Source organism: Orussus abietinus, unplaced genomic scaffold, assembly GCF_000612105.2.
Source record: "Orussus abietinus isolate OABI.00-Male unplaced genomic scaffold, Oabi_2.0 scaffold269, whole genome shotgun sequence".
Taxonomy (NCBI): domain Eukaryota; kingdom Metazoa; phylum Arthropoda; class Insecta; order Hymenoptera; family Orussidae; genus Orussus; species Orussus abietinus.
Genome location: NW_019394478.1, coordinates 1 through 15,855, shown reverse-complemented (window position 1 = coordinate 15,855; position 15,855 = coordinate 1). Strand labels below are relative to the sequence as shown.

The 15,855-nt window shown below is 39.5% G+C and overlaps 1 protein-coding gene across 1 annotated transcript in view; it reads left to right on the top strand.

Moving 5' to 3' along the window:
- Positions 1-13,768, top strand: part of LOC105695190 (gamma-aminobutyric acid type B receptor subunit 2) — a gene marked incomplete at its 5' end in the record, with an annotated part of 103,689 nt that extends 89,921 nt beyond the window's left edge. Inside the window, one exon of the mRNA XM_023432490.1 lies at positions 13,275-13,768. Within this exon, the coding sequence (XP_023288258.1) occupies positions 13,275-13,768 (494 nt within the window). The remainder of the gene's footprint in view (positions 1-13,274) is intronic.
- Between the last annotated feature and the right edge of the window lie 2,087 nt (positions 13,769-15,855).

Sequence of the window (15,855 nt, the reverse complement as noted above, 5' to 3'; positions counted from 1 at the left end):
ATATGATTTTAGATTTCCATTCGGAAGTCTTCGAATTTTATTTCATATAATTTTAGAACTTTTATTTTTGATTTTTGATTTCTATTCCAGTGTTCGAATTCTATTCCGCGTAAATTTAGAATTTTCTATTGCATGATTTCTACATTCTACTTTAAAGCTCTCGAATTATATTTTGTGTTATTTGAAAACCTTATTTCCGGCAATTGTAAAATTGTCTGATATACACATGTTACGCTTTTACCATCAATCTACTGTAGAAAGTTGTTTAATACCCATACTTATTGCGACTGTAGACATCAATAAATATAAAAAATTGTCTATATTTTATTCTACAAGGCATTCTTTTTAAGATTTCTTCAAATTTGAGTAACTTCCTCATTTTTCAACTAATTCTAATGAAATTTTAAACTTTGACATTGTAGGGTGTCTACCCTTGAAAATTGACAACATTCTTGCATCATTTTGAATACGTGCATCAAATTTATTATTATTTCCGTATTACATAATAAACTTCGGGTTGCAACTTTCGTTTTCGTGTCAGAAGACATTTTTCATAACTTTGTTCAGAACGTTCCTAGCGTCATAGTTTCAGTCCATTTCGATTCCCCATAAAATTCTAATTGCAACTAAAAAATTATGTAACATCATGTTATCAAAGTGACGCCATTTTCATAACGTAGTCAGATCAATATTATTCTTTCTAGGAAAAAAAAAGCTTTATGGTGTCAGTATGCTATATTTAAAATTTCATTAGACGTGGTTAAAAAATAAAAAAGTAATTCGAGTTTAAAGAGAGGGTTCTTAAAAAGGACACCCTTCATATATAATAGTTCTCCAATTTGATTTTTAGAAATTTATTTTCCATAATTTTTTAATTTTATTGTTTTAAATTGTATATCCTTGAATTTTTGTCATGATTAGGGTAGTCTGGAAAAGGTAGCACGTTCAAGGGAAGTGTTCAATCCAAATTGTAGATGAAAAAAATGCAATTAACTATACATGCACTATTATAAGTGGATCAAGAAATTTGAAGTTATTAAACCTCCACTTATCTGTTAAACATTCTATTAAATATGATGACGAGCTTCAAGTAAGAAGCATCTCTCTTGATATTGTTTCAGACATCTTATTAGTTTTCTTACTGTTAGAGAAAATTAATAACGCGTCAGTCATAGAGGTGACATTATAAGAACAAAATTATCTTAAGAAGAACATTTAACACTATACATTCGGATCACTACGAATAGTTCAAATAATAGTTGACGAGTTGTCTGTTACCTGACGATTAATTAAAAAATGTACGTTAAAATTGAATGGTTAACACATTGTGGGGACCTAAATCATTCGTGTCATGTTTATTTATATTTCACATCACACATCATACCAGGTGTATAAGCTTAAATCCGCTGTTTTTTAGTCAGAACAACGCATGTTTTTTTCATAGAGAGCGAAAAAATAATTTGTTCAAAGTACTGACCCTCGCTAGCTACACATTTGTCCCATTTCTCGGGCAATTTGTGGATACCACGACAAAAAAAATTCCTTCTCTTTCGAGGCAAACATCAAGTCATTGTTGGATGTCTTCGTAAGAATCGAAGTGTTGCTCACCGAGTGCTGGGCCCATCGACGAAAACAGGGGTAGTCCGAAGGGGCCAGGTCTGGGGAATAAGCGGCATGGGGTAGCACCTCCCAGTTGAGGGCTTCCAAGTAGTTTCGGACCATTTTTTACGGGTGCGATGGGGCGTTGTTGTGGAAGAAAATCAGCTTGTCGAGTCTCTGCCGATAATCCGGCCTTTTTTCACGCAGAGCACGGGATAATTTGATCGGTTGATGGTGGGAGCGGTGGGCATTGACAGTTTCAATAGCTCTTAGCAGACGATACCCTGCTGATCCCACCAAACGTACGGCATCGTCTTCCGTCCGAAACGTTTTGGTCTTGCGGACGATTTTGATGGTTGGTCGGGATCAACCCACGATTTCTTCATAAGAATCGAAGTGTTGCTCAGCGAGCGCGGGGCCCATTGACGAAAACAGGGGTAGTCGGAAGGGGCCAGGTCTGGGGAATAAGCGGCATGGGGTAGCACCTCCCAGTTGAGGGCTTCCAAGTAGTTTCGGACCATTTTTTACGGGTGCGATGGGGCGTTGTTGTGGAAGAAAATCAGCTTGTCGAGTCTCTGCCGATAATCCGGCCTTTTTTCACGCAGAGCACGGGATAATTTGATCGGTTGATGGTGGGAGCGGTGGGCATTGACAGTTTCAATAGCTCTTAGCAGACGATACCCTGCTGATCCCACCAAACGCACGGCATCGTCTTCCGTCCGAAGCGATTTGGTCTTGCGGACGATTTTGATGGTTGGCCGGGATCAACCCACGATTTCTTCGTAAGAATCGAAGTGTTGCTCAGCGAGCGCGGGGCCCATCGACGAAAACAGGGGTAGTCGGAAGGGGCCAGGTCTGGGGAATAAGCGGCATGGGGTAGCACCTCCCAGTTGAGGGCCTCCAAGTAGGTTCGGACCATTTTTGACGGGGGCGATGGGGCGTTGTCGTGGAAGAAAATCAGTTTGTCATGTCTTTGCCGATAATCCGGCCTTTTTTCACGCAGTGCACGGGGCAATTTGATCGGTTGTTGGTGGAAGCGGTGGGCATTGACAGTTTCACCAGGTTTCAACAGCTCTTAGTACACGATACCCTGCTGATCCCCCCAAACGCACGACATCGCCTTCCGTCCAAAGCGATTTGGTCTTGCGGACGATTTTGATGGTTGGTCGGGATCAACCCACGATTTCTTGCGTTTAGGGTTCTCAAAAAATATCCACTTTTCATCGCCGGTCACAATCCGATGCAGGAACGACATCCTTTTTTGTCTGGCGAGCAAGATTTCGCATGTTTTGGCGTCGCTCCATCTGCCTATCGGTCAATTCATGCGGCACCCATTTTCCGATCTTTCGAACCTTTCCTATGGCACGTAGGCGCATGGAAATGGCTGGTTGAGGAACATCCAATTGCTCGGCAAGCATTTTTTGCGATTGGGTATCGACCTCGTCCAAAAGAGCCTGCAATTGATGGTCCTCAAACTTCCTTGGCCGATTTTCACGCTTCCTGTCGCTCGGGTCAAAATTGCCGTCTTTGAACCAACGAAACCAATCTCTGCACGTTGTTTCCGTTAAAGCACTGTCGCCATAGGCCTCCACGAGCATCCGATGCGATTCGGCAACCGATTTCTTCAAATTGAAGCAAAAAAGCAGAGCTTTCCGTATATGCTCTTTTTCTGGTAAAAAACTAGACACGATTACCAAAGGACAAATGTATGTTGTATGAAATTGCTGATGATGTACCCTGATTAATGTTGACAAATATCAAACTCATACAAATCAAAAATATGGCGTGCCTATAGTAACTTAATATGCTCACTAACGCAATCTATGAGCAAACAGCGGATTTAAGCTTATACACCTGGTAAACTGTAAAATGATTAGAAAATCGTCGTTAATTCAAAATGAATTCCAAAATCTAAATCCATGCCCTCCAATTACGAGAACTTTTAGAGAATTAGGTTTTTGGTACTTCGATACGTACTCCCTTCGATAGGGAGTCAAATAATAGAATCGTGGAAGTCGAAGAGTTGAGTTAGCAAACAAGAAAACTACCTCAAACTATTAGCTACGCGGAGCAAGAAACTTCTGGAAGAGAAACTCAATTATTCCTGAGTCCGATTAGTCGGATCTTCGATTTGCCTGAGTTCCATTATTGTCAGGAACGTTGATCCGGTTGAGACAATCTGCAAAATCAAAGTCCTTCAACGAAATCTCATACCATGTCAAGAAAACGCATCTTCCGTAATACTTTCCCCATTTTTCCACATTCTTTTCCAATCGACATCAATTTTCAAAGTTCCTCAAATACAATTATCAATTTCTACCTCTTCAAGTTATAAACCTTGCATATATTAAAAATCTTTCTACAAGAATAACGGTTTCAAACAAGCATACTCCCATAACCTTTGTTTTGACTCCATACACAAAATACGAAATAACAAAGGCCACGCCATTAATATTTATCTTTTTACAATTGACCTTAACTTGAAGAGATTATTAAAAAGAAAATGTTCTATACCAGGCTAGTAAACCTAAACGTCAAATTCCATGAAAACAGATTTCCGAAAATCCCCAATTCGTAGTAACAATATTTATATGAGATAATTCTGAAAAAGATCTCTTCGATCAAAAACTGTACCCTAGTAGCACAAAATATTTGTCCTATATTTTCTATATATTTAATGAATATCGTATTTGTAATGCATTTTGTAAATATTTAGCAGACATTTGAAATATTTGCAAAACGTTTACTTTGGAATTTTATCCCTGTAATATTTATATAATATTAGCCCCATGTGTTTCATAATATTTTTCTACCGGATATACAAAACATTTCGTTTCATTTTGATCCAAGTATTTTATTAAATACTATCTGCCGAATACATTATAAACGTTTGAAAAATATTTAAAATCAAAATCACACGTTTAGCTCCCATAATGAAATAGCGGAACGAAAATATTGGAAAAATTTCTCGTGATTTTGATACCAAATGAAGTGTCCGATAATAATCGTGAAGTAAAAAATGAATTTTTATTATNCTTTTCGAAGTTTGAATTCCGTCAAATTGACGGGTCCCGTAAACCTAGTGTTATATTCGGTGGGAAGGCGGATGTAAATCCCCGAGTGGGTTTCATATCTCCTTATATCTCGAGGAAAGCTCCTTTGTTTCCGGAATATGCGTTAGATATATGGCGGGGCTACATCCTGTCCAGTGGCTTCGCATGTTCAGAGAAGTCCCCGGGTGTCCGAATGCTCCTACAAACGTGGATCCATAAAGCCGAGGGACGTGAATTCGCGGGGGGCAATTCACTCCAACAAAGTCCGACCTGACCCGACTGTAACCAGGGATAAGTGCGATAGGTCAGTTCCAATTTCAATTCCGCCAGAAACCTGCAAAACGGGAGACCGAACGCGACTATGGAGAATGATGACTGGGAAGGGACCAGAGTAGCATAGAATAATTTCTAAATATTTCCTTGTAATCTTTGCTAAATATCTCACGCGACAGATTTTTCAAGATTTCTTGTAAATTTCATTCGAAGTTATCTGAAATATTTGTTGAAAATCTCAATGATATATTTTCTTTCAAGAATTTATAAACATATATGGAAATTATATTTTTCAATTTACGAACGTGTAATAAAAATACATTTTTTACTTCACGACTATTATCGGCCACTTTATTTGGTATCAAAAAACACGAGAAGTTTTTGTAATATTTTCGTTACGCTATTTCATTATGGGAGCAAAACGTGTGATTTCGATTTTAAATATTTTCCAGCGTTTATAGTGCATTCGGCAGTTATATTTAAAAAAAAATACTTGTATTAAAATGAAACGAAATGTTTTGTATATCTGGTAGAAGAATGTTATTAAACCACGTGGAGGTAATATTATATAAATATTATAGGGATAATATTCTAAAGTAAACGTTTTGCAAATATTTCAAATGTCTGGTAAATATTTACAAAATGCACGATATTCGTTAACTATATAGTAGATACAGGAGAAATATTTTGTGCTATTAGGGGAAGATGAAGAAATAAGACTTACAAGGAAGGTATCCCAGGTCGATCTTTTCGATTTAATTTCTTTTATAATATGTAATAGTATACTAAAAACTAAGCCACACGTATTTTTCTTGCTTGAACAGCATTTTTACCTTTTCGATAGTAAAAAAGTAAAATATGCCGAAAATGCCGCTTTTCACTTTCCATATTTGAAAGGGTAACAACCAAAAACTACTGCGTAGAGTCAATCAAACTTTTTCATAAGCAAGCCTTGCCAGATCAGCTGTCAAAATATATAATGTTTATGCGGCTTAAGTGTGAATTTGGCCGTAAAAAAAAAAAATTAAGTCCTCTATTGGGAAACAACGAAATAACTTTCCGAACAACCCAATACGAAGAAGAGAGAACGGAAAGCGGTGTTAACAAATGGAATTATGGAAATTGATGTAATGACTGACGACGAGGCAGAAGATGAGAGAGAGTGTTAGTACAAGGTTAAAGGAAGTGAAACAAAGATTTTGAAAGAACCAATAAGAGGCAACGGTTAGGAATGGAACGATAATTAAAAATTAAGGAGAAGGAAGAGGTAGAATGGAAAACAATGAAACAAAGATAACGAAGAAAGTGCAATATTAAGACTGAATAATGAGGAAACAGATAACGAGAAGGTACATAGAGAATAAATAGAAACTGGAAACTAGATAAAGATGTGAAAAATAGCACTTTCATGAACGAGAGAAAAACTTTAGCGAGAGGCAAAGCCAGATAAAATTTGTGGTCGGATAGAAATAAAAATGCAAGGACCATAGAAAGTTTCCGAGCATAAACAGGAGCTAGATAGGCGCCATTGAGAAAAAAGGATGACTTATAACATTAATTCTAAAAATGTGCTGGAGAATTATATAAATTATTGCAGAAGGTAGTTTGATGGAATACTGGAAAGAGACGAATTAAAAGAAAAGCGCCAAAGAGGGGAAGTGAAATAAAGAAGTAAGACAGAGACCTAAAAAAAGAAAGAATGGAAAGTAAATAGGGGAGAAAAAAACGCTGGAAAGACGTCAGGGATAGAGGGAATGAAGAACAAAGAATAGAAACACACCGGGTGAGACTGTAATTACTAACGACCGTTATACAAAAACTTATACTGAATTTATAATTTTTAATTCTCACTCCTAATCATTCATTCTCCTAATTTTCAATACTGCACCCTGCCAGCAAGAAAATAATTAAGTGCATTTGAAAAATAAATCAATACAGTATCTCGAAACCAAAAACACTTTAAACAATTTGTTACCGTATACGCCCTAATTCATTTCCACTAATCAAGATCACCTTTATCTCTGTCTTTGACTTTATTTAAGGGGGCTCATATCTATTGATACTGTTAAAACTATCAAATTTTCAGATAGATGTAAGAAAAAAATGAAACCACATTTTATAACAGTTTGCGTATATAATGATATAATCATTTTACACAAATATATTTGAGTTATAATAAATTATAAAAAAATCGTATTTTTGTATGCATCCTTGATGATCACAAGTTTTCAGGTAAACGGACAGTATTTTGTCTGCAGAAGGATCATAATGAATATCTGCTCAGAAATGACCATTTTTATTAATTTCCAATAGCATTCAATAATTTGACAAGGCCATTTTTTCATATTATAGAAAAATTGGAAAAAAAATAATAATATATAACTAACGTTTTGACCCATTTTGTCTCTACAAAGTTATCGGTGGTCGTCTCTATAGCCACATATACTCTCGACACGTTTCTAAAATATGAATTACGCACAACGAAAACCTTTTGTGATATCATATGACAATACATGAAAAAGGACACTGTTTAGAAAATGATTTTAAAGTTTCAAATCAGTCTTTTATCCCGAAATGATAATATATACCGAAAAATATGGCTAATAACGCGTTTGAACTGTCTTTAGATGCATTTATTTCCCTCCTGTATCCCTCCAGAGAAATAGGTACTTTCACGTTGTCAATAAACATGAGTCCCCTTAAAAAGTCACATCGTTTTCCAAAAAGAAAAGAGAAATCGGTCAATAAACATGCTCTCTGCGTTTCAATCCGCAAAAACTGTAAAGTTTATAACCTTCCAGTTCCAAGGAACACTTTGGGGCAGGTACACTTCGGCCATTTTTTCAAAGGATGGAAATATTGGGAANATCAACGCTTTTGACGAGATATCTCGCGATCCGGTAGTAGCGGATTAACGCTTTTCACGATAATCTAGCTTTCTAGCACCAATATTTTGACATTCTAGATGAATATATTTTATAACTAATTCTATTCGTACAGCTAAAAGGAAGAAATAAATACAGCTACTACCGGATCGCGATATATCTCGTCAAAAGCGTTGATCGGCTACTACCGGGTCGCGAGATATCTCGTCAAAAGCGTTGATCGGCTACTACCGGGTCGCGAGATATCTCGTCAAAAGCATTGATCGGCTACTACCAGGTCGCGAGATATCTCGTCAAAAGCGTTGATCGGCCAGTATTGGGTCGCGAGATATCTCGTCAAAAGCGTTGATCGGCCAGTATCGGATCGCGAGATATCTCGTCCAAGGTAACGAAAGGGTTAAAAAGTCACATCATTTTCCAAAAAAGAAAAAACAGATCGGTCAATAAAAATGCTCTCTGCGTTCCAATCCGCAAAACCGCAAAGTTTCTAACCACACCTTCCAGTTCCAAGGAGCACTTTGGGGCAGGATTTCCGCTGTCACACCCAGTATACCTTGAAGAGAGGGAGTCCGAGAAAAACGGAGGAGCATGGAAGTCAGAACCCTCTCTACCGGATTCCTGTCCGACAGCACCTTCAACAATGGAGATTCCGAATAAAACTTCCTAGCCTCGAGTCCGTTGCCAACTCCCTAGTCGACTCCAGGTCCTCCTGGTGATCCCTTGGCTTGTCTGCTCTACAGGGAATGCTCGTAAACCTTCCACGTGACCCTCTGCCGGAGCATATAATCCTCTTTTCTACAATGGTCCGCGTGTAGAGCTTCGAGCTTTATGGTGGAGTGCGCCAGGAGAGCCGGCAGAAGTGTTGCGCTGATTCAGCAAACATTTTGTTGGACCTGCAAGATATCACTGACGGATACGCTGACGAATGGAGAAAGATTAACTCGGTTTCATTTTGCCATATCCGTTCTGCCCGGCTAGTTTGTCGGGCAGTTGTATGAGTCCCGATTGTTTTTGCAAGTAGAAGTGCAAAATGGGATATTCGTACAACTGCTCTCGTGAAGAGGGAAGGTACCCGAATGAAGTGAACCTTGTCGCGAACCAAAACAAACTTGAATTTATTATAACATTAAATTGACGAATGACTTGTTGAATTTTGTCAGCTCTTAACGCGTGAATACCAATGACAGGTGCAGAGATGATGATGAAGGCTGACGAGAGACGTTGAATTCTAGTAAGAGACGGAGACTGACTGGCTTACAGAAAAAATACAGGATTCCTCCTCCGGTCGCATTACATTTTTGAGGAGGTGGTAGCATATTTCGTTTTATAATCGAATAGTCAGCCTCGTGATTGGTCGATAGCTGTCCAATACGGTTGGGTGAAAACGAAAAATTTCTACTGGGTTCGGAAAGTAATTTCGGTTTTTTTTTATGAAAATGAAAGACGATTTTTTTATAGCGAATAAATATTTTATTGAATTATCTATTGTCCATTCTGATCCAATACCTTTTTCCATCTTTCTGGCAGGAGCATGATTCAACGCTCATAAAATGTTTGGTTTTTGCTGTCAAAAAAACTGATCCAGGTGATTTTTGATCTCATTTGAAGTAAAGGTTTTACCGTCTAAAAAATTTTGTAGAGACCGGAACAAGTAATAATCAGAAGGTGCCAGATCTGGAGAATGTGGTGGGTGTGTCAGTATATCCCATCCAAACTGTAGAAGCTTTTGGGGAGTTAAGAAACTTGTATGAGGTCTCGCATTACCTTGGTGAAACACTACACCTTTTCTATTGATCAATGTTGGTCTCTTCCGTTTAAGTGAATCATTCAATCTGTCCAGCTGGTGACAGTACACTTCGGAATTGATCGTTGGGTTGTTCGGTAGAATCTCAAAAAAAAAACGATTCCTTTGAAATTCCACCAAACAGATACCATCACCTTTTTTTGATGAATTTCGGGTTTCGAAGTTCTTTGAGCCGGTTCATCTTTTTTACTCCATGACCTCTTGCGTGTAACATTGTCGTAGACAACCCATTTCTCGTCCCCAGGGATGATGCGCTTCAAAAATGGATCATTTTCTTGACGTTTGAGAAGCAAATCACAGACGTCAATGCGATGACACAAATTTCTTTCCGGAAGAACACGAGAAATCCATATGTCGAGCTTTGAGATTAAACCTAGGCGTTTCAAATGATCATGAACGGTCGAATTCGATAAATTTAATCTCTCAGCGATTTCACGAGTTGCTATTCGCCGGTTTGCATCAATTAATGTCTTTATTGTGTTTTCATCAGCTTTAAGTGGCATTCGAGGACGTGGTGCATCTTCAATATCAAAATTAAGTTCTCTGTTGGGAAACAACGAAATTACTTTCCGAACAACCCAATAGTTGCCGTGCATATGGAAAAACATGCTGTATACACGTGGGCATGTTGCGCGCACGTATTAGCGGCAAAGTTAAAGAAGGTATGACCGTAAAGAATAGGGACGGTCAATCCGAGAAAATTCTAAAGAATCCTAAACCTTCGCGATGGGACGTACGGGGAAATATAACCGTATCGTAGAAAACTAAAATTTACTAACGGATTTCGGAGTTAAGAAATTGCTAAATTGATAAATGGCCCGATGGGCCCAAACAGGCAGTAAGTCCCTTTCTGGAAATTTGTCTGACGTTTCAAAAGCCGCGATGAATTTAAGTACATGAATGTCGCGCACGGAACAATGATCTAAATAAAGGGATTGGCGAGGCAAATGAGAGTCACGAAGGATGACCGAGCCGAGATTTTAAAGTTTCTATCCGTTTTCTTACTTACTTTTAATGTCAGTCATGTGATAATCATCTTCCTTAGTTCACTTCCTTATTCACAAGTTGGTTTATTCATTTAGATATCATTTCTGCGACACTAAACCAACTCGCGATTGTCAGTCAATCCCCGAGGGTCGTAAATCCTCGGGCTCGGGAAGACGGGCTCGAATAGTGATTTGCTGAAGGGGGAATTAACCGCCGGTAAAAATAAAAAAAATAATTAAAAGCAGCTGGTTTCGCGTTTTGAATAAAATTATTCCGGATTTTAGTGACACAATAAACTATATTTCCTTTAGGGACAAGGGAAGATGCGTGATTTTATGCAGGTAGTCAGTTGACTCGGCAACTGTTAACTTTGAACTTGCGTTGACTCGGCAACGTTTTTGAGATTCGAAGTTGACTCGGCAACTTTCGGTTGGTATCTGATTTTTACAGAATGTCTTAAAAAATATCCGAATGCATAGTTCTCCCTCCAACTCGGTGGAGGGAGGAAGTCGGACCTTGAGTCGAGCATTCTCATTGGCAGGGAAAAAATTCCCGAAGGGTTTCCGCCCTCGAAGGCACCCGCAAAACGGCCGGTCACATAGGCCGCGGATTCGCGGAAAAAACCCTCTAGTGACGTCTAGTCGCCAGAAGCGGGCTTCGGAATTTTTAGAAAGTTAAAAAATCTGGTCGCCAGACGTCATCTCGGACCTTCGGCGAAAACCCTCGAAAAGAGACCCTTTGAGAATGCTCGGACTCGTAAGTTTTATTGCCCCCCTTTCGAGGATGGCTCGGGTCCTTCGGTACGCTTTGGAAGGACCTCGAGTTTCCGTGGGCCTTGACTCGAGCGATTATAAAAGATTAAGTTTATACTAATAATTAACGCGGATGGGCTATCGACGCTCCAATATCAGTAGAGATATACCTTGAACATGCTACCTTGGGATGACCCAAATCGTCCTTTCTTCCGATTTACACAGAATTTCTGACAAAATGGATCACCCAGATTTTTCACAAAAATCCGCGGTGCAGTTGAACGGATGAAACCAGGTACTTCATTTATAAAGGGGAAATTACCTCAAAGAGAACATCATGTTCCAAAGAGAAAGTCAGTTTCTCTGCGTTTCTGCATATCCAACTTGGAATTAAACCGAGAGTACGAGTTTTACAAAGAGGGATAGCAAATTTTAATGAGAGATTTTCCTCCGTCGTGCATGAGATGTCGAATAACATGAGTGATTTTCATTAAACGCTTTAATAAAAGTAAAAGATAAATGGGTTTTAAGTTTTTAATATGTTCCCTGATGTGTGATGACGCTCGTTAGCGTGTACAGATTTCACTGTACAGACCTTTTTGTTATTCCGACACCTGCCGACATCTTACAGATACATCTTTCATATGCAGAAATAGTGCAGGTCTGTCTCTGACATGAGAATAAAAAAACATTGTTTCTATACCTACTTTCAAAATAAAATTTAAATAATATTTGTAACTCTAGAGGGAAACGAGGAAATCCCATTTTTTATTGACTATCATTACGATTTGATCCCAAATATCCTCCACAATGACCTCATGATTGCTGATCTAATTACTTCTCTATCCAGTAAAGAGTCTTTTATTATCTGATCCATGAGTGTGCTGGAAACGTTCGTATTTGAAACAGAAATGAGATAACATAAATGATCGCATCTCTAACCAACCCTATAGAACCTACTTCAACTCTAAAGGGCACGTGAGATGTATTATTGTGTTTCTGAACACAATCTTGCCATATGATGTAGATAGTAAGAAGTACTCACACCTGAGACTCATCCATTAATTCTATAAGATTCTCAAGAAAAGAGATGCAGCAGCATTTGCCATGTCAAGCCATCAATCTAATGAAATCCCCCAACTGATTAGTATCTTAGCAAGTCATGTTGTCTGTCAAGCATTTTTCTCCATTAAATCACCAGCTTGGATTACAAATTTTACCCTACATGTATGCTATGCTCCCAATAAGCCTAAACCATCCTCCTCATCCAACTCGCATCCGAGCTATCTGCAAGATCTATATATATATATAAACTTAAAATCCCTACCACAAAATCCCTTAACAACAACATACCTACGTAACATGTCCCTAACCCATATTTGGAGCATTTAGTCAATCGAGCTTACTTCATTGAGCCATTTAATCCACGTATCAATCATTCCTCTCCAATTTGTTACCATATTCGACTCTAAAGCTTCTACTCCATGAGCCAACGGTCTAATCATGAACATGATCCAACAGCGTAAACGCAAGCATGACCCAACACCCTAAATAAGAGCACGACCCAACAGCCTAAACACGAGCACGGTCCAGCCAAACCTAAACCACCCTGAAATCCCCTAACCGTACAGATCCCTAACCCCCCAAAATCTCAAGAATCCACCTACTTAATCAAGCCTTCTTCCCCACTTCACCACCATCCTCAACCAAAGTCCTATCCACCGCTCGAACAATCCGCCCACCAAGCCTAATCCGCCCGAAGATCCCCATCCCAGGGATACCCCACAATCCCATAGCCATCACCAGAACTTCTCGAAGTACCTATCCCCTTCGCGAGGGAAGTTAGGGATTCGGGAACCCCGGACTTCCCTCGTCATCGCGTACTTCCTAAGAACTCTCTTCGAACTCGCAGTCGTTTCAGAGAAGTACTACGAGGAGTCGATGTCGAGCATCATCCAGCGGTCGGTGTCGGAGCGGTCTCGGGAGAAGTGCGCCCACGGACGGCTGCCAGCGGGCGGGCATTCCGTGGCGGAGTGCCCGCATAGGGCTGCAGCTGCGGCCAGGCGGACGCGGGAGTGCCGGCACGCGGAATCGAAGTTGCGCCAGCAGGCCCGGATGGAGTACGTCCAGAGCACCCCGAACGTGGCTACGATACACAACAGCAAGTTCGCCAGCGCCAATCCGAGAGCTGGCGATGGAGCTGGGGGGGTCGGGAGTGGCGGGAGTGGAGGACCAGGGACCTCCAAGATGTACAGTGCCGTGTCGGACGGGGAGCTCCTGGATCTGGCGATCCTGCCGATTTTTCAGAAGCTGCTCAGCGAGCGGCACAAGGGCTCCGCCAGGGGCGGCTACGGGGCCAGCATCGCCAGCTGTCCCAACATCTCGATCAAGTGCGACATTGTCGAGTACCTATAACGGGTCTCTGTACCTGGAACTGGAGGGGGACAAACCCTGGTCGGGTCTCGATGTTGTGGTGGGGCGTTGGAAGCTGAGGAGGGAATGGCGTGGCTGGTGGTGCGGCGCTGCAAGCTGGGGATGGAATGGCGTGGGTGGTGGTGGAGCGCTGCAATCTGGGGAGGGAATGGCCTGCCTGGTGGTAGGGCTGTGCAACCTGGGGAGGGAATGGCCTGCCTGGTGGTAGGGCTGTGCAACCTGGGGAGAGATTGGCATGGCTGGTGGTGGGGACGACCTACTCGGTGGGCCTGTGCCGGCTTCTCGGGAGGGATTCTCGCTGTTTCTAAGGAATAGAGGTCTGTAGCGGGAGTCTGTGTCCCAAATCGATTGCCATCGAAGTCATTAACTCTTTTATTCTAATGGACGATATCGATTGCTATCGAACGTGGCTCACAGAAGCCCGCCACTGGTGCGCCAACTGCCGTCGGTTGGCTCGACTTAATGTTCAATTATTTCGGATAGAGTTTGGCTCGGTGCAAGGCTTTGAGACAATGAGTTGTGATGCTAATGCTTGGAGTTGAAGGATTATTGGGATTAAAGGTGGGCGTAGAAGGTGTAATGGTAATATTATGTATGGATGTGTATACAGGGTGTAACAGACCTCGTTCCCACGGTTTGTATATCGCTATCAGTGTAAAGTTGGTAAATCCTGGGCAATTTTTTCTATACAAAATCGTAGTAATTAATTAAAAAGTAGGAAACATGGCGGGTCGATTAGCGAAATGTGATTCGAACGCGTTATTTGTTGTCTTGCCGTTAGAAGACAGAAAAACGCGGCTGATACACATTCGGATATTCGATAAATATGGGTGGCTATTTATCAATAAATTATTACGGTTAAACTATACACTGTAGAACAAAATTGTGTACAACTCCATTCTTAACAAAGAAGCAAGAGGTAAACCGTGGTCACTAATTCTATTGCACTTTGTATATACTTCCAGAAGAAGTTAACAAAGAAAAGCATTGTCTAAAAATCATGTCGTGGTATTAATTTGTTAAAAAATTGTAATTAAAATATTCCTCCCTAACAAAGTAAACAATTAACGATTAAAGAATAATGTTACAAAAGTTTCACGAGTTGTTTGTCACTGTACGTTTTATTGGTACGCTTAAATAATTTATATATCTATGAATGAACAAAACCAATTGCAAAATAATTTCACGATGATTTGCAACATCTTTCATTTTTCTAAAACACAGGTAGCACTACAGGAATTTGTATGTCGGTTCTTAAGCTAAAATTTTGCATCGCAACTAACATCAAATTATTTTTGTATTAACAACTGGGATTCAGTTTTTAACCAAACAATACCATGACATAATTTCTAGACGACATCGGAAATATTATACACTAGGCCTCGTAAGAATGAGTATGTGCAATTTATACTAATATGGTTTTTATACGTTTCGTATTTTATTTAAATAATATAAAACAAGCCAGGGCATATTTCTATTATGCATGTCCATTCTTATATACATATGACCAATATACATTTCATTCGAAGGTTAATACAATTAATTCCAATAAATCCACCGAAAGTTGGCTTGTATCGAACCAAATTCTATTAATCTATCTAAATTTACTAATCTAATTAAGTCTAGACACCGAACTCGCGATGATCGATCAGTGGACTTTATTATATGAGAACGCATCAGGAAGATTTCATAATAATCGATAGATGTCAATCTGACACAATGAGCCACTCCATATCTTAAAAAATAAATTATCATTGTTACATCAAGTTGTAATTCAATATATCAAATTAAATTGTTTTCAGTAATATCCAGATTCACATAATGACATGTCACACATATCATTTTTAAACGAGTCAGCAAAAACGCATGAATTATTCACAACAAATTAATACGCACTGCCATTTCAAAAGCATCCCTAGTAGCATAGAATAATTTCTAAATATTTGTTTGTAATATTTGCTAAATATCTCAAGCGACAGATTTTTTAAGATTTCTTGTAGATTTTATTCGAAGACATCTGAAATATTTGTCGAAAATCTCAATGACACAGTTTCAATAATTTTTAAACA